We start from the raw sequence: 24,889 nt of genomic DNA on the forward strand, positions 1-24,889 counted from the left end.
GGAGGAAGGCAGCTGCTTGCCTGCCCTCCTGGCAGCCTGCAAAGTTGCCGGTATGGCCAGGAGCAAGGCCACCCTCTGCAGATGGCTTGGCTGCCCTGGGCTGCTGGGCTGTTTCTTGCTGGGCTTTCTGGTAGGTGAGTACAGAGACACCGGGGCTCAGCCCCCAGCCTTTGTCCTCAACAGATACTTCTGTGCAAGCCCTGTTGTGATTAACTCCCCATCAGGGACCTTTTACTGCTTTTGAAGGACTGTTTTTCTAAGAGGTGGTTGTCTCTAGCAAATTTGGTCTTTGGGGAGGGAGAGGAATATAACGACTGTGTGCTTCAGCCCCAGACGTGCCCTGGTGAACTGACAGCGTCCCGTAACGGGCAGTCTGACGCTTAAAGAGGAGAGATTAATAGAAGAGTTTGAGACTTCTGTGCTTGCAAAACCTCCAGGATTATTTATTTTTATTTGTATTTCCTGATTTTTACTGATGATCTATTTAAATGCTCCTATACAGTTGCTTTTTTTAGAAATTAAGCACATAATGTACAGGAGGAGTTTTGACTGACAGCCAAGAGTGGAGTTGCTGAATTTTCCATCATTTACAATGAACTTCACTTGAACATTAGTTTCTTTCTGCAGTCACCTGCAGCATTTGATTTTAAGTTTAGAACTACATGTCTGCATCTGTCCTTTTACAACTTCTGCTGTAGCACAGAGTTAAGGCTAAAGCATGGGGGAAAACAAAAGTACATGAGAGCTATTAAATATAAAAAAACTTTAGTTTGATGTAGGACATTGCTGAGCTGCAAATTTCTGGTGCTTGTGCTTTTCCCATACATTTCCATGAACATCACCTTTTGGACATGCTCCAAGACAGGATACTGGGCAAGTTGGACCTTTGGCCTCAACCAGTATGCCTGTTACGGTCAAATTGTTACTACAATTGCATTTAAGTCTAAAAGGTCACACACACTGTGCATGTGACAGCATACATACTTGCCTTTATTATGACGATTTTCCCAGTTTGGGGTTTTCTAGCTATTATAGTAAAAGGATTTGGTTTTGGTTTTGTTTTTTTTTCTAAAAGACAAGTTCATATAGTTGATATACTCTCTCCTTTCAGACTTATGGCAACTGAAAAATCTTTAACTTTTTAAAACTGACTAGGGTCACAGTTAACTTTATTCCTTTAATTATTAAATAGACTACACCCTCCCCTGCCCCCCCTTCCCCAAACCTGTAACTATTATAATGCTGTCAGGGTGGCTTCAGGGTGGCTGTTGAATCCTAGATCTTCACTTTAAATGTGCTTATGCATAAATTTCTAAATATGTATAAATGAACAATGGAATTTCATCCTGAGTGTCAGGAGTTCAATCCTCCCATGCAAACTGTTGATTGAGAATTTAATCTATAGTTTATCAGGAGATTAATGTGCCTTGCAAAGGGGATTGTTTTTTAGAGATTTAGGAGTGTGCTCTTAATTATGTCATTGTTTTGAAAATTCAGTCAATAAAGTGTATTTGGCTTTTCTGTTTCACTTCTGTGACTGAAGCAGGAAACACTGACAGGGGGTGCTCTAAGCCCTTTTCATCCTTGTGGTTTTAATGAGCCTGTTCCGTCCTTTCGGTTGCACATGGACTCAAATATGTGAGGACTGGAGTTGTTGCTAAGAAGGAAGCTTTTCAAATGTGTTTCAGGATGGTTTACAAAACTGACCGAAAGAAACCCTAGCTCTTCAAATGTCTACCAAAATGTGAGACAGAATCTTGTGGCTGAAATGAAAGCAGAAAACATCAAACAATTCCTTCGGTAAGCCTTGTGTATCTTGTTTTTTGAATAATTTTACCAGTAACAAAAGCCAGACAGTGATAACATCAGGTCCAAGGAACATTCTCTGAAAGCTGTGAAGATGCTTTGCAAGTATTGGATTTTTACAGAATGTCTGGGGGACAGAGAAGGGAGAGACTCATAACCCTTCTGTTCCCCCCCCTCTATATTTGAAGTTATCTTGTGGAGTGGATGTACTCTTATGTGTACTTCCCTCAGGCTGCTTTACTGCCAGTGCTTTATTACTATTTTTTTTAATTATCATTTTCCACAATCCTGATTTAATGCAGTGTGTCTCGTTTTTCCTTGCAAGTATCTGAAACTCTAACATTGGATAACTTTGCTTTGTCTCAGACTGAGGTGATTTTACTGTATTTGGGATAAATTGATTGCTATTAATGACATTTGACTGATAGTCTGTCCAGTGGTTCCTTAAACTTTCAGTTCAAGCAGCTAATCTAAGTAGAAGATTAATGTATTTAAAAAGGTAGCATTAAAAATGCTACAAAGTTTGCATGGCACCCAGTTGCATGCATAGTTACAACTGATGATTCCTTTAGCATGGCCACACTGGATAATGTGCTGTTAATTGGGTGCTTGAGATCCCATTCTAGCCTGCCTTTTATTTCAGAAGATGAAGGGCCCTGTACATGCACAGTGTGTGTGCACAGCTGGTTAAGTTTCACATGATGTAATTGTTATTAAATATACTTTTTTGCATTCTAGTGCATCCATGCTGTTCTTTTAAAACATCAAAAATGCTAGGGATATAGAAATACCTTGTTTTGCTGTGTATTCCACTGGAAACAAAAAAAGAGATCATTATTGTGTATATTTGTATGTTCTACAGAGGAACAAACATTCACACAAAAAGTAAACAAATATAACCTCTGGTTAGCAACATGTTGGTATTCAGCATCTAAGTCAGCAGCTGCATCGTAAACATCAGAGGATTACTGGCAGATTTGATTTCTGTACATTTATTCTAAAATCAAAAGGTTTCGTTTCTAACATCAATTAGCTTTTTAAGTCTATAGTCCTTATCTTATTTTGTACTTGTTACTCTCAGCAGTTTGGAGAGTTCCTGAAAATTATGTTTGAATGAGAATCTAGGCAACATAGAGATTGATGAGAGCATAAAATAGCTCTGCAATTCTGCTAAAGATTTTGGCCATAGGGTATTAGTGGTATCTGGTTTGTCTGCTTCATTGGATGATGGGTGAAATGCTTCATACTGGGTTTTTTGCCTAAAATCAAATAAAAAGCAGGAACTGCAAAACAATTATATTAATACACTATCCAAAAAGTTTGTTAAAAGCATACAGAAAAGTTAACAGGAAAATTTTGATCCATATTCTTAGTTTTTCATACTAAAACTGTGTTTGTCAAGTGGGGAAAACAAACTATGATTCTCAGAAAATGCAGGCACTTTGGCCATCGCAATGAATAATATCTCTGGGGAGGATGAAATTGAAAAAATGAAAAAAAAAAAAGACATAATATGTTATTCAGTATATTTTTCCTTATGGCATATGTCATTTTCAAACTACAATACTTAAGGAATTAAAAGGTACTTGAAAAACTTTAGAGAATTAACATGCAAGACGAAGACAGGCAACAAGTGCTGGCAAAGGTTGCTTCCAGACATTGGTGCATACCTGCACAGTTTAAACAGAGGGAAAGACAAGAGTAGAGAGCAAGAGGTTGTGGTCTACATAGAGAATCTAGATGCCTCAGATCCAGAGGCCAGGTGGGATTCACATGAAGACCTGGATGCTATGATTGCAAGGCTGCTGTCTGTGAGAGGTTCTGGAGACGAAAGGAGGTTCCTGGTGTCTGAACAAGGCTGATGCTGCCCCCATCTCTAAGTAAGGCAAGAAGGGCAACCTGGGGGCTCTGTGAGTGGGTCAGCTTCACTGTGGTCCCTGGAAGGGCATCAAAACATCCCTCTGGAATCTATTTCCAAACACATGAAGTGCAAAGATAGTTAGGAACAGTCAGCATTTTTTTACTATGTGTTTGTATGATCACCCTAATCAGGGTGATTATCTTTTCTGAGGTGATGACTGGCTATGTGTATCAGAGGAGATGTTGCAGTGGCGTGGCGGGAACATCCTTGACTTTGGACAAGGCTTTGGACCTTGTCTCCTGCAGCATTCTCATTTGGAAGCTGAGGAAGCGCATACTGAAGAAAAAGTTGTAAATGGGTTGAAAATAGTCCGAACTGACAGGTTGCAGTGGTACTAATCATGGTATTTAGTACCATTAATTAATGGTAATTAATGGTATCTGACATCCCTGGGGCGGCCATTAACAAGTAGCCTGTTGGGAATTCAAAGCTGGTACCCAGCTGACTGATCAGTGTTCACCGTAACTCATTTGTTCAGTAGGCCAAACAAAATCTAGACAGATTTGTGTAGGGTAGCCCAGAGGGGCTGGATATTGTTTCTGACTGTTTATCACCATTATGTGTTATATCTGATCTAGATGTAAATGTTGCTAAGTCTTTTATTATTCAGGCTTCTGATTAAGGGGGAAAAAAAAAAAAACAAATCTGTGCAAATAATTTGACACAGTGATTTTCAAGTTAAAGTTCTTGGTAGCTGTGATGCCAACAGTGTACAAACCTATTATCACATGCCGCAATTATTTGGAGGGCTCCTTTCTGAATGTGTAGCTGTTGAGTATCTATTTCTGCTCCTTGCATATTGTTCATATTCTTTTTCTGAATGCCTTTGAGAGTGATTTTCATTGCTTGTGTGTAGATGTGGCTATTTCTGTTACGCAAAGAGAATGGTTCAGCTGGCTTGTCTTAAGGCCTTAGGAAAGATCCTTTTCTCTGACTACATCTTGTGCTTATGTTGTTGCAAACTCTGATAAGCAATCATTTTATAAAGCTCAGACTTTAACTATCAGACCTTGCTTTCCATGTGTGTGGCTTGAATTAAACTTTATACACACTGCTGCGAGTTCCCTATTGTGCCTCTTTGCATTTGTTGCTTACTAGAGATTTTCTGTTTTACTCTAGCTCATTTACCAAGTTGCCTCACCTCGCAGGAACTGAACAGAATCTTCTTCTTGCCAAACAAATTCAAGGCCAGTGGAAGGAATTTGGATTGGATTCAGCAGAACTTGTTCATTATGATGTTCTTCTTTCGTACCCAAATGAAAAGCAGCCAAACTACATCTCATTAATTGTTGATCATGGGAATGAGGTGATCTTCTTAATGATCAAACTGTATTTATGTAAGACTTCTTTAAAGAAACAGTTTCTTTCTCTAGTTTTCCACCCACTCATCCCAGTATGTGCTTTACAATATGATAAAAAATCCGGTGCAAAGAGAACTCATATGTAGAAATGGCTCTCCAGACTGTGCAGCAGAATGGCTGAAATCTCAGTGCCTCATACAGGAGAGAGGACGTCTGGAGAGGCTGCGAGTAACTCCATTAGACCATAAGGTGTAAGAATGTCCATACTGGTTCAGATTAAGGATACATCTAGGCCAATATCCTGTTTCCATAAACAGCCTTAAGTGGATGCACAGGGAAGTTTAAGAATAAAGAAATGTATTTAAGGCATGCAATTCTTCAGTGTCTAGCTGTTTTCACCTCAGGGGTTCTCTGAGTGGTGCAATTAGTCTCTTTAAGAATCTTCATTAGAACTCCCTGCCAAGGATCTATCATAGAATCACAGAATGGTTTGGGTTGGAAAGGACCTTAAAGGCCATCTAGTTCCAACCCCCCTGCCATGGGCAGGGACACCTTCCACTAGACCAGGTTGCTCAAAGCCCCATTCAGTTTTGAAGACATCCAGGGAGGGCACATCCAGTTAGTGACCCTCATTAGATCTCTCTTACAAGTACCTGTCCAAACTCTGACTGAACATCTCTACAATTTTTGCTTCCGCAAAATGCTGAGGTAAGGAGTGCCACACAGATACTATCTATTGTATGAAGTGCTACGTCCTTTCATTTGCTCTGAACCTGATCCTTACTGATTTCCTATGGTGTCTCCTAAGTTAGTGTTGGAAGTAATAATGAACAGTCGGGTTGTAGTCACCTTCTCCATTTTGACACACAGTAGAATAAAGAAGTAGATATAAAATCTGACAAGTAGCCTGAACAAGGAGAGGAAATGGGACAGCTAGAGAAGCACCATAGCATATAGGTAGGGATAAAGAGCCCTGGTAGAAACTAAGCAATATGTGCTCAGGGATGACATGAGCTTAGAGGTGAAAGAATGGATAAATTCTTCCAGAAACCGTAACAGTCTCTCAGCTATAATCTCATAAGGTGACAAAGAGTGGACATGAACCTTGAGGCAACATGAGTGTTACAATGGATAGTAATAAAAATCAGCATGTTTAACTGGAGTATAGCTAGCAAAGGAGGTGAAGAGAAGAGTAATAATACAGATGGGAGCAATCACAAAAAAACCCTGTGATGTCATGGATGAGCTAGGTGTCTTTTAATTGTCACCACCTCTTGGCAATTATTGGATGTCTTCAAGGCCAGGCTGGATGAGGCTTTGAGCAACCTGGTCTAGTGGAAGGTGTCCCTGCCCATGACAGGGGAGTTGGAACTAGATGGTCTTTAAGGACCTGTCGAACCCAAACGGTTCTATAATTCTATGAATTTCAGCTACTTCTTTGCTTAGATTCAGGCACTGACTGATGAGTATCTTCTGGCAAGTGATCTATCTCTGTATTCACATCTACTTTCTGTTATACAAAGATCAGCTATGTATCCTTAGCTGTTGGGGTTTATTTGTTGTTTGTTTGTTTGTGGGGTTTTTTTGGTTCTGTTTTGTCTATTTGAACTTATGTGTGCTAGAATTGCATTTTTTGCTAAGAGTTTATGGAAACTGATGTATCATTTGCAATAACCAATCTTAGTGTACAAACTTGTGCCTGGAGGTAGAGCGCTTGACCAAAGGCTTCTGTTATTTATTGATAGATTTTCAACACATCATTGTTTGAACCACCTCCACAGGGCTATGAAAATGTTACCGATATACTGCCACCTTATAATGCCTTTTCAGCACAAGGAGTGCCAGAGGTAAGGGAATGAAATTGTGTAAGAGTATTGTTAGCTGAAGTCAACACTTGCTGGGATAGATTGCTCCAACTTCTCAAAATATTTCTTGTACTATCTTTAATTAACCATTAGTGTAAGAGAACACAGGGACAGCTATGCTGCGTTATGCAAAGGTTAGAAGTCTCCTATTAGAAAAAAAAAAGCTTTATCAAAGTGCTAGAAATCTGAATCACACAATAAATGAAAAGCTTTTATCTTTATGGAAAATGCTGGATACATCTCAGGTTACTCCACATTCCTTAATCATATGGAGAAGACTTAAGTCAAAATAGCAATATATAAATCAATTTGGAAGACATTTTGGACTAAGGGAATATCTTCAAAGGCTAAAAAAGTCCCTCACTTAATCTGATAATTCTTCATGGAGAAACAAGTCAGGGGCAACATTTCATTGCATAAATGAATGAAATCACATAATAGCAAGACTTTGTGTCTATTCATATATATCACTATTTTTTTCACGGCCACAGATGTTTGTCAGTTTATCAAAGTACATAGATCTAGTTTCCAACCTTAGTTTATAGGGCTGCAATTAAGTGACGGATAGTAGAACAAGGTCAGCAGTTTGAGCCAAGGCCTCCTATAGAATATTATGGAAATCTGTTGGTTTTATGGGCACTGGTTCTCATTTGCAGAAATGCAAAAAAAACCCACCCAAAACACACCTAGATCATACATAGTGTATAAAACTGTGTATTTATGAAAACAGATCTTTTCTTTGTTGAATGACCAGTTGCCCTGAAACTGCTTTTCTTTTCTGTGAAGGCAGATCTGGTATATGTGAATTATGGCCGCACTGAAGATTTTTTTAAGCTGGAGCGTGAAATGGGAATTAACTGTACAGGAAAGATTGTCATTGCCAGATATGGGAAGATCTTCAGAGGAAACAAAGTAAGGGCTGTGGTTTATTTTTTGCTCTGTGGGTCAGACACTGCTTGTGGTAGAGCCAGTGGGAGTTACGAGGGCTGAAGTTGGAAAATGAGCAGAAGGAAGCCTGCAATGCGTCCATTGTGACTGCATTCTAAGACTAACTTCCAGAACAATAAAACCAGATGAATGTATTAATGTCCTGAGAATTAGGTGACTGAAACTCCTTAGGCAGTTCTTGTTTAAGATTAGTTTAGGGAACTGAGGCTTTTCATCCATAGAAGTGCAGTATTTTGAAGAAGTAAGTGTTTGATAAGGAATCTGAAGCACAGAGATTGAATAACTAACTCTTCTGCCTTGACAGATGCTTGACTCTGACAACATCGGTGATAGTGGGACAGTGGGGATAGCCATCAGTTTTTGTGCCTCAGTTTTATATCCTGTGCTTTATTTCATAGCCTTGAGCTATGACTGAAGGTGTGACACAAATAATGAACATACTGTGTTTCACTGTGGTTTATTTTTCTGCTGAGTCTGTGGTCATTTTCACTCTTCCACATGCACAACCTCTAGAGCTATGTCCCCGTGGAAGTAGATTGCAACATTCAGATTTACTACTGCATTAAAAAAAAAAATTCTGAAAAGCAATTGATTTTGCAGGTTAAAAATGCCATGTTAGCAGGAGCCCAAGGGATCATACTTTATTCAGACCCTGCTGACTACTGTGCCCCAGGAGTAGGTGCTTATCCAGATGGCTGGAATCTTCCAGGAGGAGGAGCCCAGCGTGGGAATGTGTTAAACCTGAATGGAGCTGGGGATCCCCTGACACCAGGTTATCCTGCAAAAGGTGAGTGAAAGATCTATACCTTGGGCCATCAAGTACTTTATAAACTGGTGCTGGAAGTTACTTAGAAATTCATCTGGTTTTCAGTACAGATGCAAAGAAAAAAGCTGCTTAAAATTCTTCTTAACAGTGGTTCATTTTCCTCTTGCAGACTAAATTCTACCTGTATGTCATTTCAACTGGTTGCTGTTGAGGCAGGCAGGGAAACTAAGCTTTGGGGAAAATCTCTTCGTATGGTCTCAGCTTTGTGACTTAGAAAAGCAGGATGTGTAGGTTTATAGACTGTGAAGAAGGAGAAAATGGCTGAGAATTTATCGCCATTTTTAAATATCTGTGTTTCTCAAGAGGACCAGTTTAAAATAGTCTACCATCAAAGAGGAGCAATGACTTTGCTTGGAGGTATGTTTCCTTGCTAATCTTAAATTCCAGGCAGAGTAACAGTTTAAAATCCTCTTTACAGGGAGTAAAATTTCTGTATTGAAAGTAACAGTAGCCTGGAATCTTTTGAAATTTGGCACCATCTGCTTGTCTTGTCCTTGTAGGCATCCTCAACTCAGCCTGAACTAAGGTGCCTCCCAGTCCTGTCTGCTGATGGGATGGTAACCCAGGGGTGCTTCTGGAAAGCTCACTGACTTGTGTGACCATTGTTGGGGGCGTAACACAACACCATGCTGAAAAAACAGGATAGATTTTGTGTGCCTAGCCCACCAGATTCAGAGAGACATTGACTGTCTTCAATATAGGTAAATGCATCTGTTGGTGTCTTCTGCAGCCTGTCAATAGGCTGCGCAGGGGCCGTCTTCACCTCACACACCAGCTTGGTTATCCCATGCTCAGGAGATGTAATAATAGGGATGGACAGCAAATCTAACTTTGCATCAAATGTGGGGACTTCTCTTACACAGGTGTGCAGATGAACTCTTACGTTTGTGGTTCTGTCATTACATATTGGTTTCCTAGAACCAATATCTAAGAAAAGGTGTAAGAATTAAAAACTTGATGCATGCTTGTGGCTGCACTGTTCAAAAGTATTTCCAGTTTGGTGAAAATTGCTAAGAACACTGTAAACTTGACATTTTGTTCTGGTTTCTCAGAGTACACTTTCAGGTATAAAGTTAATGAAGGTGTAGGGGTTCCAAAAATTCCAGTTCATCCCATTGGATATCATGATGCAGAAATATTATTACGGTGAGTATATACATGTCCATCTCACCAGAAATCAGTATTTACAAATGTTCTGCAAAAAAATTTATACGAAGATGCCAAATTCTATGCTGTTACTTGTATTTATTGATGTTTTGTAATAGTGCGTGCTTCAGAAAATGTGGAAAATTCAAAGCAATCTGTTTCTGGCATAATGTTTTTAAGAATTTTGTCAACACACCTTGTTTTAGGTGCAGTAATCATTAAGGGAATTTAAGGTTTTAGCCTACTGGTCAACTACATTTGTCTTGGTTTTCATTTAACAGTGCAATGGGAGGACCTGCAGCTCCAGACAGCAGCTGGAAGGGAAGTCTCAATGTGTCTTATAACATAGGGCCAGGATTTGCAGAGAACTCTTCTACAAGGTCTGTTTTAACACTTGCTTATTTATAATATATTGAAAAAAAAAATCTCAACAAGAAAAACTGTGAAATAATACATCCAGAGATATTCTGGAGAAATTTACTTCGTTCTGAGTGGGTAACAATTAGTGATAATTATTTGAATTCGAAAATAAATTATCAAAATTATGGTTTTGCTCAGTGTCCCCAGTGTTAATGGATAGACAGATTCAGAGGGTATATTCCAGCTTTAATCCTTACTTTAAGGTTTAGGCATTGTTTCACTGGTCCTCTTAAAACTGTCTGTAGAGCAGTAAGTAGACATTTCGTAATACTGTTGAATTAACACTAAACTTCCTTCTCACTTCAAGTTTGGTCTTTCTTTTATGTTTCTGATGACCAGCAGGACAACAGGTCAGCCAGCTTGTAGCAGTCAAGGGGGGAAGGACTGACAATACAGTTCTCTTCTACATATGTTTCTCTTGCCCATTGGAAGCCCCCCAGGCTTTCTGTGAACTTAGAGCTGTGGAGTGTGGCAGTGATTTGGGAGTCCATCAGCTGTTCCCTAAAGCTGGTAGGCCCCATGCGTGAAAGCCCTGGATGGTAACAGAAGAGCCCAAAGCTCATATATCTTACTAATTTGTTTGGGAAGAACTGGCCTTTGACCAGTTGGGTTAGCAATAGTATGTTTGCAGCTTACCTTTTTTCAGCTCTAAAGGAGAAATACAAGTGTCTGGGTCTCCAGCACTCACAGAGTCGCTTTCTAGAGACCCAGCCACATAACAATTGTATATGGTGATCTGGGATTTGACTGGCTGTCAAGGGCTGTCATAGCATTCTTCCTTGTTTAGAACTGGTAAAGCTGAAGATCACTTTCCTATCCTTTTTTCACATAAAAATACTTTTGGTTTACATGAGATAGTCTGTGAAGAGTGGTAGCGGATCACAATGAACAGTATATGAAAATGGTGAATCATTTTCACTGCTCCACCTCCTGCAAAACAAGAGTATGTCTGAGTATATGATTTCATAAAGACTTCATTGATCATTATTCTTTTCTGCTCTGCTTTAACACTAGCTGAAAATTAATAAAGTAGGAATAAATAAATAAGAAAGCATATTTGACATAATTGAATCATAGAATCATATAATGGTTTGGGTTGGAAGGGACCTTAAAGATCATCTAGTTCCAACCCCCCTGCCATGGGCAGGGACACCTTCCACTAGACCAGGTTGCTCAAAGCCACATCCAGCCTGGCCTTGAACACTTCCAGGGATGGGGCATCCACAGCTTCTCTGGTCAACCTGTTCCAGTGCCTCACCACCTTCCCCGTGAAGAACTTCTTCCTGATATCTAATCTAAACCTCCTCGCTTTCAATTTAAACCCGTTCCCCCTTGTCCTGTCACTACAGGCTCTTGTAAAAAGTCCCCTCCCAGCACCCTTGTAGCCCCTTCAGGCACTGGAAGGCTGCAATGAGGGCTCCCTGGAGCCTTCTCTTCCCAGGCTGAACCAGACCAATTCTCTCAGCCTTTCATCATAGGAGAGGTGCTCCAGCCCTCTGATCATCTTCGTGGCCTCCTCTGGACTCGTTCCAACTGGTCGATATCCTTCTGATATTGGAGGTTCCACAGCTGGATGCAGCACTCCAGGTGGGGTCTCACCAGGGCAGAGTACAGGGGCAGATGCTGTTTGGAATGTCTTGAAGAACAACAGTGAGAAAAGAAACAATGTGATTCACCCACCAAACAATTACATGGGAAATATATTTGACTGCACTTTTTAACATCTTCCTACTTGATAGGGTAACAGTTTTTGTAAATATTGGCTAATCCGACATGTAGTTCTTTCTCAGAGTAGCTCCATATCAAAAGGAACCTTTTGAGTCTGGGTAGAAAGTCACTCGCACATGGGAAGTGTGCAAGTATATGCATGCTCAAGGCACCAGTGTCAGTTACTTCTGGGCAAAGATCCAGTAGCTGTCCTGAAGTTGGTTTTAGTTTTGACAGTTATGCAGATTCGCAACTGAAAAGATAACTTCAAATGTGAAACTCTTGGGGCTTTGCCAGACACACATTGTTTAATGGCCTGTTTCTTCTCCAGGTTAAGAGGGGCAGAACACTACATTATTTTTAGCTCTCCTAATGTCTGAATGTCCAGCCTTTTTTATAACATTTCACAAGCAGATTTTACTGGGGAGGAGGGATGAAGGATTGACAAATGTTGATCACCTGTATCTGCTGTCCTAAACAGAGATTTCAATTTATTCCTGGATGAATATTTCTAATGATCTTCTCTCCAAGTTCTATCTTACTACATGGAATTGTGCTAGAATACCAGAGTCTATTCTTCATAAAAATATGTATATCCATAATTATAATTTTAATCAAAATGTTAATGTATTTTTAATTAATGTATATGCTTTTCCATTTACTCATCTAAGAAAAGATTATCCAATTGACTCCCGTAAATACTAATTCAATAAATTCTGTAAATGCTTGGAAGTTTATGGATTAGCCCAATTTGTAGGGTTGTTTCTAAGGCATCTTTCTGCCAGCAGATTAACCTGAAATAAAAAATGGGACACTGATAGAGCATGAGACAGGTTAGATCAGTGCTGAACACACAAAGCAGAAAAGAAGCACAGACTTTCTGGTTTACAAGCTATTACATTGACTTTCTGTTGCCTTCTCAGTCAGACATGGTTACTCCATACTGCTTTTCATTTCAGAAAAGTCAGAATGCACGTTCATACAAACAATAAAATAACACGAATTTACAATGTCATTGGCATCCTCAGAGGAGCTGTGGAACCAGGTGAGCATCGGGTGCTTGAGGATTTTAATTCTGTCTTTATTTTGTGTTTGGTTAAATGGTTGTCATGTTGCAAGAAACCTCCAGTTTTTTAGATAGCTAGATCATATGGAATCTTAGGTACTCTTAATAGTTGTCCTGTCCCTCTCATCACACTCTTTTTCACTGGCAGTTCCAAGAATATATTTGAATGGGAATGCTAGAATGATAGATGTAGGAGAATTTTTTTTATAATGCCTGTCATAGAATCATAAGTAGGTTTCCTCTTACATCATTCATACATTTTACCTTTACAAAAATTAACACCATGCTAAGTACAGAAAACCAGTGGTCATTTGGGACCTCAACATACTATTGTTGATACTTAATAGCAGATCGCATACATGAAAGCGTTTTACTTGGAAAAATATGTATAAAATATTTCCTGTACTTCAGTAGAGTAAGTGAATGATTGTACATTACCTTGAAAAATAAGTTTGTAGCACTGCTATTAAACTTCATATTTTGTTTGACACAAGTAGGGATGCCAGCAAAGGAAATACAGGTAACGTAAATGCATTTTTAGTTGATGATTGATATTGCGTGTTTGTTTCCAGACAGATATATTATTTTAGGAGGTCATAGAGACTCCTGGGTATTTGGTGGTATCGATCCAACTACGGGTGCAGCTGTTCTGCAAGAGGTTGTACGGAGTTTTGGTAAAATGAAGATGGAAGGTAACAGTTATTACAGACATAAAATGTTGGATATGGAAAACAACAGCTTTGAGAAACTGTGTTGAATGGTCACATAATCAGTTGTGTCGATTTAAGTTTTCCCCTCTACAGAAAATTTTATTTCTTATTATGAAAGATGCAAATTCATTGAAGAGATGGTTATAGAGTATTGCATCTTAGTTGGCTTATTTTATTTCCTCACATCTCTCATCAGTGTAATAGTACCCTCTTAGCTCTGTGGAATGAAAACATTGCATCAAGAAGAAATGCCTCTGCAATGATATGTTCCACTAAAGAGTTTAAAGAGGATTTTTTTTTTCTACTGCCAAACCAATTAACTGTTATTTTTAAAAAGTGATTTCAATTAACTGTGGTGATCTTTCACTAGACTTTCTAACTTTAAGTTGAATTTTCAAGTTTAACTATGTGATTGCAGGTTGGAGACCCAGGCGAACTATTATTTTTGCTAGCTGGGATGCAGAAGAATTTGGATTGTTGGGTTCCACAGAATGGGCTGAGGTAAATATAAATTAATGTAAAGAAAACCAAATTTGAAAGTCTGTTGCAGGCAGGTGCAATATCCAGTGGTATCTATTCCTCTACTGCAATCAATAGCTTCAAGGTAAAATCGGAGCACAAGACTCCTTCAAGGTGCTCTGAGTTGCTCATATATTTAGACAAATTACATACCTAACTTCTTACAGTGTACCTGCACTAATGCTTCTAAGATTTAAAAACCTACTTTGATTCAAAGCTAAAGTCCCTCAGTGGTCTCTGTGTAGAAATCTATCCCTTCATTTATCATCATAATAGTATTTTATACAAGGTAAATTGGTTTATTTTTTAACTTTCTATTTGAGAAATTCCTTAGTTTCTCTAAAGTCCAGGTCACATACCTGTGATCCATTAGCCCAGGAAGCCCTTTGTGTGGAAATTAACCCTCCTGGGGAAATGGAAAGGTAGGTAGTCTATGAGTGAATAGTTCCAAAATCATGTGAAACTTCCAGCATTGCAGAGTCTCAGGGAAGGATAATTGATTAATTCTGTAGTGTATCCCTGACTCCATTCCTGCCTGAGAGAAGGATGTTGGGCAATTCAGAAGTGAGGTTCTGAATGTTTTTCTCTTCATTTTCCTGTTGAGCATGCTCACTTTTTAACCCTGTAAGTGGATTTGTTCGGCCCCACTAAGAAATACAGGTCTTACAAGAGTTTTCATTGCTTTGTCTGTAAAATCCAAATTAGAAGTTGAGAAGGCAGAAAATTGTCCAATGAAACACTGAATTTCTGCTGAACAATGTCAATTTATTAGTATTGAATGGTTTAACAGAAATGTCTTGTTCTTCTGTTACAATTTTATTTATAAGGTTCTATTTAGATGCATGGATAGAGATTTCAAAATCTATAAAATGAATTATTTAAATTTTTAATTTGGTTTTACTTTATTGGCATGTATTTTAGTAAACCACAAATTTACATAGCAAAATTACATGTGTCAGAGGAGGGAACAAAGCCAGAAACATACTCCCAAACAGAAAAGGGACATCATTTTTCTACTAACAAAGCTGAGATTCCTTTGGATTAGTTCTTTCTCTCATAAACTGTTTGGCTTCCATCTGCAATAGACTGTCTGCATCTTGTTGTTGGTTTATGGGACATTAGATGAAGAAAGCATAATTTAAATTATCTTTAAAATAATTTCCTGAGACATTTTAAAGAGTTGGCATTAAAGTTTCATCTCCACTGGTAACGGAAGTATACTGTATATAAAACTTTATGATTTCTTTGTCTATGTGTCTGTGCACATATTTGGATGCTGTCAAGAAAAAGCACAATTTTTTTAACTATGAGGAATATAAAATACTGATACTTAAAAGATCAATTTATCTTGAGCAAGTCATGAATAAACAAGGGGTTCTTTTTAGGTTTGATTTGTTCACATATTGCTACTGCTGGTTTTTGTTTAACAGTTTAATAGATAGATTTATTTAATAGATAGATAGTAATCTACCATCCATTATTTCATGAAATGGCAGCTGTACTAGATTCGAAAGCCATGAGCACAATTCTCAGTTGAACCTCAATGTTTTTATATTATTGTTTTCTTGCTTTATCTTGGTTGTGTGCATTCCTCTCTTTGACACCTAAATTAGATTCAGTTTCTCTAGAGACATTCCTCACAGCTTACATTCATGTTTTCTGCAGCTGCCAGATCTGTCTTCTACTAAATCTTGAGGAAAATTAACCCATTATATTCACTGTCTGCTGTGTAACAAAAAGGCAGCAAGTGTGGCAATATCCTTTTGTTACATAGACAATTTCCATTGCTCACAAATGAAGGAATTTATGTTGCATATACAGGTTTGCTCCCTCCATTCATATTCTTTTGCAGAATTTCCTCACCTGTTTGTTTTAAAGGTATCAATTTATTTATGAAATAATCAATTAACAATCCAATTTTTAGTTCACATGACTTACAAATTATTAGTTGGGTTATAAATTGAATGAATCAAATAACAATAACTAACTTAATTAGAATATCTATCACAGACCCAAGACTTAGTAAAATACCACTTGCTGATTAGAATATCAATTTCAAACATAATTACTAGTTTTCAAATAATTAACGATGTGTGTATATATTTAGCATGAAAGAAATGCTTGGTTGACTCAAAACAGTCAAATTAATTTTAATAGGAAATGTCAGTGCTTTGACTCATCCCTTTTTGAAACGGAAGAGTGTAGAAATGAGAGCAGTACATGGTTTATCAGTGTTAAAATTAAGGTCAGTGCTGGGAGCTCACATGAATAACTTGGGATTAAAAGTGTGGAGAAATTCTGGGTCACATGTTGGATGTTCAAAAAGCACTGCAAGCACAGGGTTAAAGTAATATATTTAACCTTAATTTACCCAGTTACAATGCTGTTTAGTAATTTTCCTGTTCCATCTTGTTCCCTGTGATGCAGCAGACAGACCCTATATTTTGTGGATGTTTTCCAGATAAAGTCCCAGAAAGCAGGATTGACTTTCATGTGCCCAGATCATTGACCCATCTTCAAACATTAATGTAATCAGTAAGGTACATAGTGCTACTTATCCTGACTGGGTTCTTAAAGGCAGTACTGTAAAAACCAGTGCACTCAACATGTTCCTGACTAGATGTCACTAATTGAAAGTAATAATTACACTTTTACAACCCCAGGAAAATGCCAGAGTCCTCCAGGAACGCGCAGTTGCTTACATCAACGCAGATTCTTCTATAGAAGGTGTGTCTTTTATTTTTAACCTCACCTTACTTCACAGATGTCAGTTATAGTTCACTGCATGTTAGTTATTGCATCGAGGGTGGGCAAACATGAGGTAGATAATGTGATGCTTAGAATAATTGTAGCAAATACAGAATTAAGTGGAGAGAGAGAACAAGTTAAATTCTCATGTTGCTTTCTTGTTGCTAATAACGCCATCCATTAGCTGCAGCTCACGTGTCTGGAGTCCAGAATGCCTCCTCCAGAGGAGTTTAGTATTCTGTGCTAATCATCTGAGCACTCTGAATGTTAAATTCTCTTTTAATTTCATTAGCTTCAATTTACAATTGCAGCTTTAATATATGGGAGACTGTTCCTTGTTCTGTTTGCAGCTCCAGCTCCTTTTCCTGTGCAATTATAATGGACACTAATTTATTACAAGACAATTTGTGTGGAGACCTTAGGGTTACATTTTGTGAGGATTGGAAGTAATTTTGGTGCTTTAGGCCAGTGTGGTTTCATTTGCTTATTGCTATGAGCAGGGATGATATGCAGGGAGTAATCTATGTATTATGGCAGGGCTCTCCTAGAAAAATAAGTGCTAAAGAGTGTTTCACAAAAACCTGATCCACCGTTACCCAATTTACTGTGCCCTGCAGATTCTAAGGTGAATCTGGCATACAGGAGTGCTGCTTAGAAACTGGACTTTTAAATTTGGGCTCAAGACTGACCTAAATCACAAAATCCTTCAGAAATTATACAGAGCATTATTATAAAATGTCTTCATGTGCTGTTTTCTGTGCTGAAATAGTAGTCAGTAGGATCCTGTGAGGATGTCCCACATCTAACCTCAATTATTTAGTACATTGCTCTTCCCAAGTTAAACCCAACTTATTTCGGCTTACTGTGTGTGAGTAAAAGGGCTATCAAAAGGCATATTTAAGAACTCATTTTATTCCTGTCAGCTGAAAAATTTGCCTGTCACAAAAGGATTGGAAGGAAAGAAAAGCCAAACGCAGTTTCTAAATGCTCAGTTGGAGTTGGGGTATAGGGAGGGTTAGAGCTGTTCCTTCAATTAGGCAGCCTACATGCTGTGTAAAAAGTGGAGCAGAATTTCATGCCTAGAAGATCTCATGAATGAAAGAATAGCTTTACAACTGCTTCATACTCTCAGCATGGATTGTAACACGTATTTTTTAGTTGGTTTGCAGCCAACCTGCTGCTGCCTTAACAATTTTCTTCCAAATCTTGATTATTCAAATGTGTCTCGTGCTTTATGCGTTAATGTGAAAGTAAAACCACTGGAAAAGTGTAATAAGGAAAAGAACACCATATTCAGCATACTGTTTGAAGTATCTTGGACCTGACTGAGCCTTAAAATCCCCTGTAGAGCCATAGCATCCATGTACTCTACTGATTGTTTTGTTTATCATTATATATTCTCCACAGCACTTCTTATGCCACATTTTGGACAGCAAATTATTTCTATTTATTGTCCTTTAGCAATGAAAAGAATAATAGTGGGGTCATCCTGCTGAGCATTTTTGCGACTTTAATTTCTAGTTCTCAAATATATACTCTACTTGGAAACATGATTAACATTATCTAGTCTTTTTATGTCATCATGGGGAGGTTCTGTAACTGTCAGTCTAGTCTTCTTGTAAGTATACACTGTGCAAAGAATGACCCAAAAGTTTAAAACCATAGCGGGGAGGATCACCTCTGCCCTGATCAGACCCCACCTGCAGTTCTGCATCCAGCTCTGGGGCCCCCAACATGAGAAGGACATGGATGTGCTGGAGCAAGTCCAGAGGAGTCTCTTGCAAGTCTCTTACTCTGAAGATGAATTGTCTTAGCCTGCAAATGCATTGAAAAAGTCCTTCTTATGATAAGACAATAAGCAGCTGCATTGAAAGACTTCTTAAAACATCTTGAGTTGAATGTCTGTCCTCATGCACAGTTCCTGGATGCACTAACCTTATTTTTTACGTCCTATAGAAAGCAGGATATTACCATTGCCTTCTGTTAGACACAAACTTCAAGGAGCATAGGAGTGACAAGAGCTTGTAGCTAATAAGGGATAGTTGGGCATATTTTAGAGCTATGGGGAGGCTTAATTACATTAGTATGTGTGTATTATAACCAATGAATCATTGGCATGCAGTAGCAGTTTCTTATACAATGTGACCCAGTAGTCTATATGTGTATATATTCTGAGGCAAGATCTAAATTCTTGCCTTAGAGTCAAGAAGTTTTTCTAAGAAAAGACTGCAGGGTTTAATCCGCTAAGAACTCAATGCCACTGGCACATGAAGGGACCATGTCTTTGTTTCTTTTTCAGGTAACTACACATTAAGAGTTGACTGCACCCCTCTTCTCTACAAACTGGTGTATAATCTGACAAAAGAGGTACAGAATCACAGTATCTGTTGTTTGTGATTTTCTAAGAATGTTGCAAGTTTATTGGATAAAATCAAATTATTGAATAGTATTGGATTTATCTTATCACCGTGTTGGGAAAATCTTGATCCCACCAAAGTCAATAGCAAAACATCCCATCACTGCTACACAGTCCAGGCTCACAGTTCCTCAGAATTCTTAGAAAGGTTGAAATGTGCCAGTGACAGAAGTGGAATATTATTTGTAACAAATAGTAATAATAATAATAAAACCAAGATAATAAAACAGTTGAGCAAGACAGTTCTCTAAAGTGGTAGGTATTCAAGGAAATAAATTACAATTTAAATTTCCATTTCGTGTTCAAAAGAGAATCTATTCATCTTCACATTGGCTAGCTACCATTTTCTGTCTGTTCCCCCTGAATCTCCTTCATATCTCACTGAGCCTCTGAAATACTGTGATAAATATTGAAGGATTGAAGGGGTTTTGTAACAGGCCAGATTTATGGATTTTCATGATGACAAGTGGTCTAATCATGTCTCATTTGCTTTCACCTCTCAGGATGAATGATCATAAGGCTGAGAGATTTCAATCCATTAAAGCATGAAACTTAATTGGCCATGTGAGGAGTTCACCAGATTAGGCACCTAGCATGAGCCATTGTCACTGTCCTCAGATCTGCATTCATCTCAATTATCACAAAACATCCCTGTCTGACTTAAACAATGTCGTCTCCCTTTAAAGGCAGTGGGTAGAAATAGGTACCTTTAGGATGAGATTCATTTGACCAAACGTGGTTGTCTACTCTTGTACACACAGAACTCTCAAAGCATTTTTTCACCTGATATTAAGGGAACCCAAGTGACTTGGCCCATTGTAAAAATCGGCATGGTAATGGCATTTGGCAGCATGACTCCAGCTACTGGTCTCCCATCCCATTAGACGCACTCATCCTGAGTTATTTTCGAATGCAGTACACTTTCTTTTACCACTGGAAATGCCATGGTTTTAATCTGGGGCAGTTTATCTATGCTATTCCCACACTTTGCTTTTCTTTACTACGTTTTATTTGCTTATCAAGTCTTTCTAACTTGATCTTTCTTCCCTGCTGGGGAAGCAGCTGTGCTTGTTCAAACATTAGCAGTGACACTTTGCACAATGAAGGGCATTCTGTTCAGCCTATAAAAATTTCTGTCTCCCAAGTGCTGCAGAGCCCTGGATAAAATAACTTACTTTCTGCCTGCAGCAACCCAGGAATACATTTTCTGCAAAAGATAACAAAGTAAAAGAATGCTCCAGGCTAAAAATAGTACCTCACTCTTGATCTTAAGTCAACTATTACTGGCCTTGAGTGGAAAACTTCCATTAAAGTACCATACAAAGTACTTGAGACTGGCTTTTTTGATCATTTTCCTATTCAGTGTTATTTAAGCTTTTAGCAGTAGAAACATGATGTAAACAATAGAAAATCTGACAACTACTCCATAATTCCATGCTGTTTCCTTGCTAAAAAGCTCCTAGAAGTACATTATATACATCCATATTCTTCATAGCTCCATTTGTGAAAGGAGATTATCTTATGGTAGAGAGTTTTTAGTGAAAAGTTTTGCAATTTCTTGAGCTCCTTAAAGCCACTGTTGGAACACCTCAGACTTTTTTTTTCTTGTGAGCTTGTTATAGACAAAACCCACAACTACTTTTCTGTTGTTCCACAAAGGAGGATTCTGCAACAACATTCTCATTCTCTGCTGTTCTCTGCTTTCTGTACACAGTTGAAGAGCACTTTCTCCAGTTTTATTGTATTGTCTCTCTCCAAAGAATCTCATCTGCAATCCATTTTTTCTTCTAAATAATTTTTTTTTTGCTGTCTTAATAAATAAATTTGAGACTTTCCTTGCCACATTTTTCTAGAGCAGTGTTTTCCTATTTTTGTTACTACTAAACCCAGTTTGTCGCTCATCTTTTTGAAAAATAAAATCATGGTTCAATTCTTTTAGTGATTCACATTGTAGTTTTAATTTCTGAACCATCTTTTATTTACCAGTGTTGATGTGCCACCCGTGACCTCCAGTGATCCATAAATCACAGGCTGTGAAACCTTTCTCTAAAACACTTACACTCATCAACTTTTCTGTAAGATCATTTGTAGAGGTTGTTGGAATTTTCCCAAGGAAAAAGATGTTTTGATGGACTGTTAGAGAGTTGTCAGGGATATCAAAGGGCGTTTGCTGAAGGACTGATTCTAGCTGAGACACCTTTTTTGTTGGCATAGAAACATGTATACAGATGACTGGAGAACCCGTAGAAATTTGGCACATCTTTTACTTGGCTCACTGCTTTTGGCATCGCAGAATACAGTTCATTTAAGGGTTCAAACATCCTTATTCACCAGGTCTCTAGAAATTCCAGTGAATTTGAGTAGCAAAAGAGGGAGAGAAGCTAAAGCAATAGCTAGAATGGGGAAGCTCTGTTCTGCAGAGGGATCTGCTTAGCATTTTTTTTCCCCTTCACTTGCATTTAGGCAGCCTTTTATAAAGATAACCAAAGACTACAATCTGTATCTTTGCTAATCAGTTCTATCTGTTCCACTAATCTGAAAAAGACCCTAATTTCTATAAGGGCTAGAAGGACTAAGGCAGTGATTATATTTGTAGTTTTGCGATTTCAACTACAATGCATTTGGTTTTGGATGAGCTGGGGAAGCCTGATGTACACATCAACGCCTCGACACATTAAGTCTTTGCATATCGTGGCTGTTACTTTCTTGAATAAAAATGGTGAGAAGTCCTGTGGACCTCAGGAGTCCTAGTTAATACTTAGAAACAGCTTAAATGGGACCAAAATGTTCCCTATGTTTGGCATTAAGGTTTTGCATGAGATTGAATTTCATTCGGAAAGCCCAGTATGTGAAAGAACACTAGTGCAGATGTGGCTGATTATGTATGTCCAGAAGAAAGTTATTTCTGTTCGTATTAAAGAGTCCAACATCCAATTATCCAACTTCTATGTTTTTAGTGAGCCAATTCTCACCAAAAAAATGAAATGTCATCTTTCAAAGAGTGCTGCATTTAAGCGTGGTCCCCAGCATACTGATGGGATGTTCAGCTGTTGAAAGTATTTTTTGGCCCTGCTGTACTGTTAGGCTTTAGACAACTGGTCATCACCAGCCAGCATCTGCAATAGTCTGTTTCCAATTCCCCTGTTCTGATCATCACTTCTTGCTTTGTGTTTACACTTAAAGAACTCTGCATCTTAAGGTAGCAGTAGACTTACGCTGATTCTAGATTTGGATCTAGGTCAGGACAAATAGTATGTTTTTTTGGGCTTTCAGTGCTGTATGAAAAATCTGGCCAATGGTTTTTATATGACCAGAGCTGTCAGAATAACCTCTCTGCCAGAGCGTGGAATACTTTTACTCTCATATGTCAGAGTTCAGCTTGCTCTTATTAATGTGCCATTTTCAATTTAGCCCTAGAACTTGACCAAAGTGCTGTGAAAATGACAGCAGCCAAACAGTTGCTTCACAAAGTTGTTATTTTTCTGCTAGCTACTGACATAATCTCAGAGGTCAGAACCCTTTGGATTTTCAATTTGGAGTCTGTTTATTTTTAAGTGCAAAATTTAAGTCTCAACAACACGGTGGGACTGCGTATCTAGCCATGAATATTTATGCTTTGCATTTTAGGGGAAAAAAAACCCATCCCAATCCTCTGCAAGTCATAGCCAATCTTGTATTTAAAGGACCATGACTATTAAAGATTGTTAAAGTGTAGATGGAAGTCAGGGCCAGAGTCTTGATTTATTTTTACCTCTGCCACGGATTTTCTAAAAGCTCTGATCAACTAATTTTATACTCTTTCATAGTTTGCCAGGATGTATGATGGCTGTACTAATACTTACATTTTCCATCCTGGTTACATAGCTTTTAGATTTTTTTAAGGTAAGGGTGGGACCTATAGTTTTACATAGTGTCTTACACAATGATGCTCTAGTCTTGTTGAGTCTCCTGTAATATAATGACTGGGTTTGACCTTTCCTTCCACCACAATTTTTTTTGTACTCTTCCTACACAAAAAGCAGTTAAATTTCAGCCTCAGCCTGTTGGGACAATATTGCTGTTGTGCGGGGCAAACCTCCACAGGGTAGGGGCTGTCATCTCCTCTTGCCTGCTGAAAGGAAAGCAGCTGGGTTTTGCTGGCTGCTGGAGGAGCTCCACAGCGTTATGTATGCTGTTGTGGGTACGTACGCAGTGCTATAATGGGGTGGTAAGAAGGCCTAGAAATCCCCAGGATCCCCCAGAAGTGGATGAGCTCCAGCTCAGTGTCCCTGATCTTTTAACCTGCTCTTCCTCACTCTCTGTGGATGGTTCCAAGTGCCAGTGAGGTGCTTTTTGTGGCTGGGATCCATAATGTATGTCACAAATGTAAACAGTGTATGTGTACTTCCCTGCGTGCAGCAATGCTATTGACTAAGAATGATGCAGATAGCTGTAAATGTCTCCTTTGATCATGAACTGAGTTAGAGGTACTTTCAATGAGATTATGTTTTCCTCTCCAGATTTTAAGCCCTGATGAGGGTTATGAAAATAAGTCTCTTTATGAGAGTTGGCTTGAGAAAGATCCTTCAACTGAAAATAATAGCTATCCCAGGTAAGTTGTTAATCTGCTTTTTCTTTCCCAATATTTTCATCATATTATAGCATGGCTACTCTCCAGAATTTGTCAAGATGTGCTATTGATGGCCGCAATGCAAAACTACAAAAATTTTAAACTAAAATTGCCGAGGGAGGGGAACCTCAATCCATCCCACTCCTGCCAGTTTGATACTCGTTCCAGCACTAGATACCCAGAGCCTTGAGGAGGATCACAGCAGGAGGGCACCTGGAGAGCAGCACAAAAGAATTCCAGCCACTCCAGCCAGTAAATGAGCTTCATTCGGGAGCCCAACTTAAATGTCTCTATGCAAACACACAGGGCTTGAGGAATAAACAGGAGGAATTAGAGATGTACACACACTTGCAGGATTATGACCTCATTGGCATTGCGGAGATGTGGTGGGATGGCTCCTACAAATGGAGTGTCAGAATGGAAGGATAGAGGCTCTTCAGGAAGGACAAGCAGGGGAGGTGTGGAGGGGGTTTGCTCTCTATGTCAGGGATCAGCTGGAGTGTGTGGAACTCCACTTGGGGATGGATGAGGAGCTGACGGAGAGCTTATGGGTCAGGATTAAAGGGAGGGCAGGGAGAGGGGACACAGTAGTAGGGGTTTGCTACAGGCCACCTGGGCAGGACGAGCGAGTGGATGAGGCCCTCTACAGACAGATAACAACTGCCTTATGTTCACAGACCTCATAGGGGTCCTCATGATGTCTGATATCCCCCAAGGGACAACATGGCAGGGCACAAGCAAGCCAGGAGGTTCCTGGAATGTGTTGATGACAACTTCCTTATCCAAGTGATAGAACAGCCGACAAGGAGGGGTGCCATGCTGGACTTTGTTCTCACCAACAGGGAGGGGCTGGTGGGGGATGTGAAGCTCAAGGGCAGCCT

General features: G+C 38.9%; 1 protein-coding gene across 1 annotated transcript; it reads left to right on the forward strand.

The window, feature by feature from the left end:
* On the forward strand, positions 1-23,994 carry LOC104503606 (N-acetylated-alpha-linked acidic dipeptidase 2-like). The gene is made up of 13 exons (XM_010150870.1): positions 1-134; positions 1,689-1,800; positions 4,847-5,033; positions 6,774-6,875; positions 7,680-7,805; positions 8,442-8,628; positions 9,720-9,813; positions 12,900-12,985; positions 13,579-13,698; positions 14,135-14,217; positions 16,899-16,962; positions 19,283-19,350; positions 23,899-23,994. Exons 1-13 carry the CDS (start codon positions 53-55, stop codon positions 23,992-23,994), a joined length of 1,407 nt encoding a protein of 468 aa, XP_010149172.1. The 5' UTR covers positions 1-52.
* The last annotated feature ends 895 nt before the right edge of the window (positions 23,995-24,889 follow it).

The sequence above is a fragment of the Eurypyga helias genome, unplaced genomic scaffold, assembly GCF_000690775.1.
Source record: "Eurypyga helias isolate BGI_N326 unplaced genomic scaffold, ASM69077v1 scaffold844, whole genome shotgun sequence".
Taxonomy (NCBI): Eukaryota; Metazoa; Chordata; class Aves; order Eurypygiformes; family Eurypygidae; genus Eurypyga; species Eurypyga helias.

Bases quoted from the DNA above. Each gene is read 5' to 3' on its own strand.
- LOC104503606 (XM_010150870.1), top strand. From the start codon at position 53: ATGGCCAGGAGCAAGGCCACCCTCTGCAGATGGCTTGGCTGCCCTGGG. The intron at 12,986-13,578 runs GTGAGCATCGGG...GTTTGTTTCCAG, and splicing joins CAGAGGAGCTGTGGAACCAG to ACAGATATATTATTTTAGGA. The intron at 19,351-23,898 runs GTACAGAATCAC...TTTCCTCTCCAG, and splicing joins TGTATAATCTGACAAAAGAG to ATTTTAAGCCCTGATGAGGG.